We start from the raw sequence: 1,506 nt of genomic DNA, 5'->3' as shown, positions 1-1,506 counted from the left end.
AGAATGTGGTGCGTGTTTTCACCGTAAAATGGATGGAGCTGATTTAAACAGAAAAAACAACCATTATTGATCCCTATTGATTAGAGGCAGCAGGTGCGTAAACGGGGGATCTGGATTATCATTCTGAAGCTGCTGGGCATGACTTTTGAAACACCAAAGTTAAAATGTCTGGAGAATTCACGGACACTAAGGACGGAGGATCAGTGGAGATATTTGGTTCTTCATATTTAAACTTGAGCTGCATCATTAACTCAACAAACCACTCTTGTTCTGGGGGGGACTCCATCTCACTGTCGGACTTCAAAAGAGCGGACTTCGTCGGCGATGGCGCGGCTGTGTTGAGGATTATCATCTCTGTTATCTACTCTCTGGTTTGTGCGCTGGGTCTCGTTGGAAACCTGTTGGTTCTGTACCTGATGAAGACCAAACAGGCATGGAGAAAATCATCCATCAACCTTTTTGTGACGAGTTTAGCCGTGACGGACTTCCAGTTCGTGCTGACTCTGCCATTCTGGGCGGTGGAGAACGCGCTGGACTTCACGTGGCCTTTCGGGAACGCCATGTGTAAAATCGTGTCCTATGTGACGGCCATGAACATGTACGCGAGCGTGTTTTTCCTCACGGCGATGAGCGTTGCGCGCTACTGGTCCCTGGCCTCTGCGCTGAAGGGCAGACGGAGGCGCGCGCGCTGCTGCTCCGCGCGCTTCATCACCGTCTTCATCTTCTTCTCAGCCGCGTGCGCAGCGATGCCACACGCCGTGTTCACCCACACCGTCACCGTGTCCAACGAGGACCTGTGCCTCGTCAAGTTCCCAGAAACCAACGGAAGCGCGCAGCTGTGGCTCGGGCTCTACCACTCCCAGAAGGTGCTGCTGGGCTTCGTTTTACCACTAGCTGTCATCTCAGTGTGTTATCTACTGCTTTTACGCTTCATCACCTCCAAAAACATCAACACGTCCAGCGCAAAGAGACGCGCAAAAGTCACCAAATCCGTCACCATCGTGGTGCTGTCCTTCTTCCTGTGCTGGCTGCCCAACCAGGCGCTCACAGCCTGGGGAATCCTCATCAAACTGAGCGCGGTGCACTTCACCTATGAGTACTACACGATGCAGGTGTACGTGTTCCCCGTGTCCGTGTGCCTGGCGCACTCCAACAGCTGCCTGAACCCCATCCTGTACTGTCTGATGAGGCGGGAGTTCAGAAAGGCGCTGAAAAAACTCTTCTGGAGGATGGCTTCACCCACACTGACCACACTGAGACCCGTCACTGGGTCCACCAAGCCAGAACTGGACCCCCACGAGCAGGTCCTGGTGCCTGTGAGCGCGCCCGCGGAGCCAGCAGTGGTTTTTTACCCTCCAGGGACTCCGATGTACAACGACCGGGGAGAGCTACCATATAACAGCACCTAACATCCTTCAGATTTTGATTTTTAAAACGAATTTCCTCTGTGGTAATTGTAAATAATTGCAATACATTCATAAAACTACTGTCAGAATGTATGGAAGA

The 1,506-nt window shown here is 52.1% G+C and overlaps 1 protein-coding gene across 1 annotated transcript; it reads left to right on the top strand.

Annotated features, from left to right (window-relative positions):
* On the top strand, window positions 1-1,506 carry rxfp3 (relaxin family peptide receptor 3). The gene has a single exon (XM_028463084.1). The coding sequence runs from the start codon at window positions 165-167 to the stop codon at window positions 1,407-1,409; it is 1,245 nt and encodes a 414-aa protein (XP_028318885.1). The 5' UTR covers window positions 1-164; the 3' UTR covers window positions 1,410-1,506.

Source organism: Gouania willdenowi, chromosome 12 (genome assembly GCF_900634775.1).
Source record: "Gouania willdenowi chromosome 12, fGouWil2.1, whole genome shotgun sequence".
Lineage (NCBI taxonomy): Eukaryota > Metazoa > Chordata > Actinopteri > Blenniiformes > Gobiesocidae > Gouania > Gouania willdenowi.
The sequence above is the reverse complement of the archived record's forward strand: the minus strand, read 5'-3'. Positions and strand labels throughout refer to the sequence as shown.

What these genes read in the sequence shown, in the direction of transcription:
- rxfp3 (XM_028463084.1), top strand. Translation starts at nt 165, where the DNA reads ATGTCTGGAGAATTCACGGACACTAAGGACGGAGGATCAGTGGAGATA.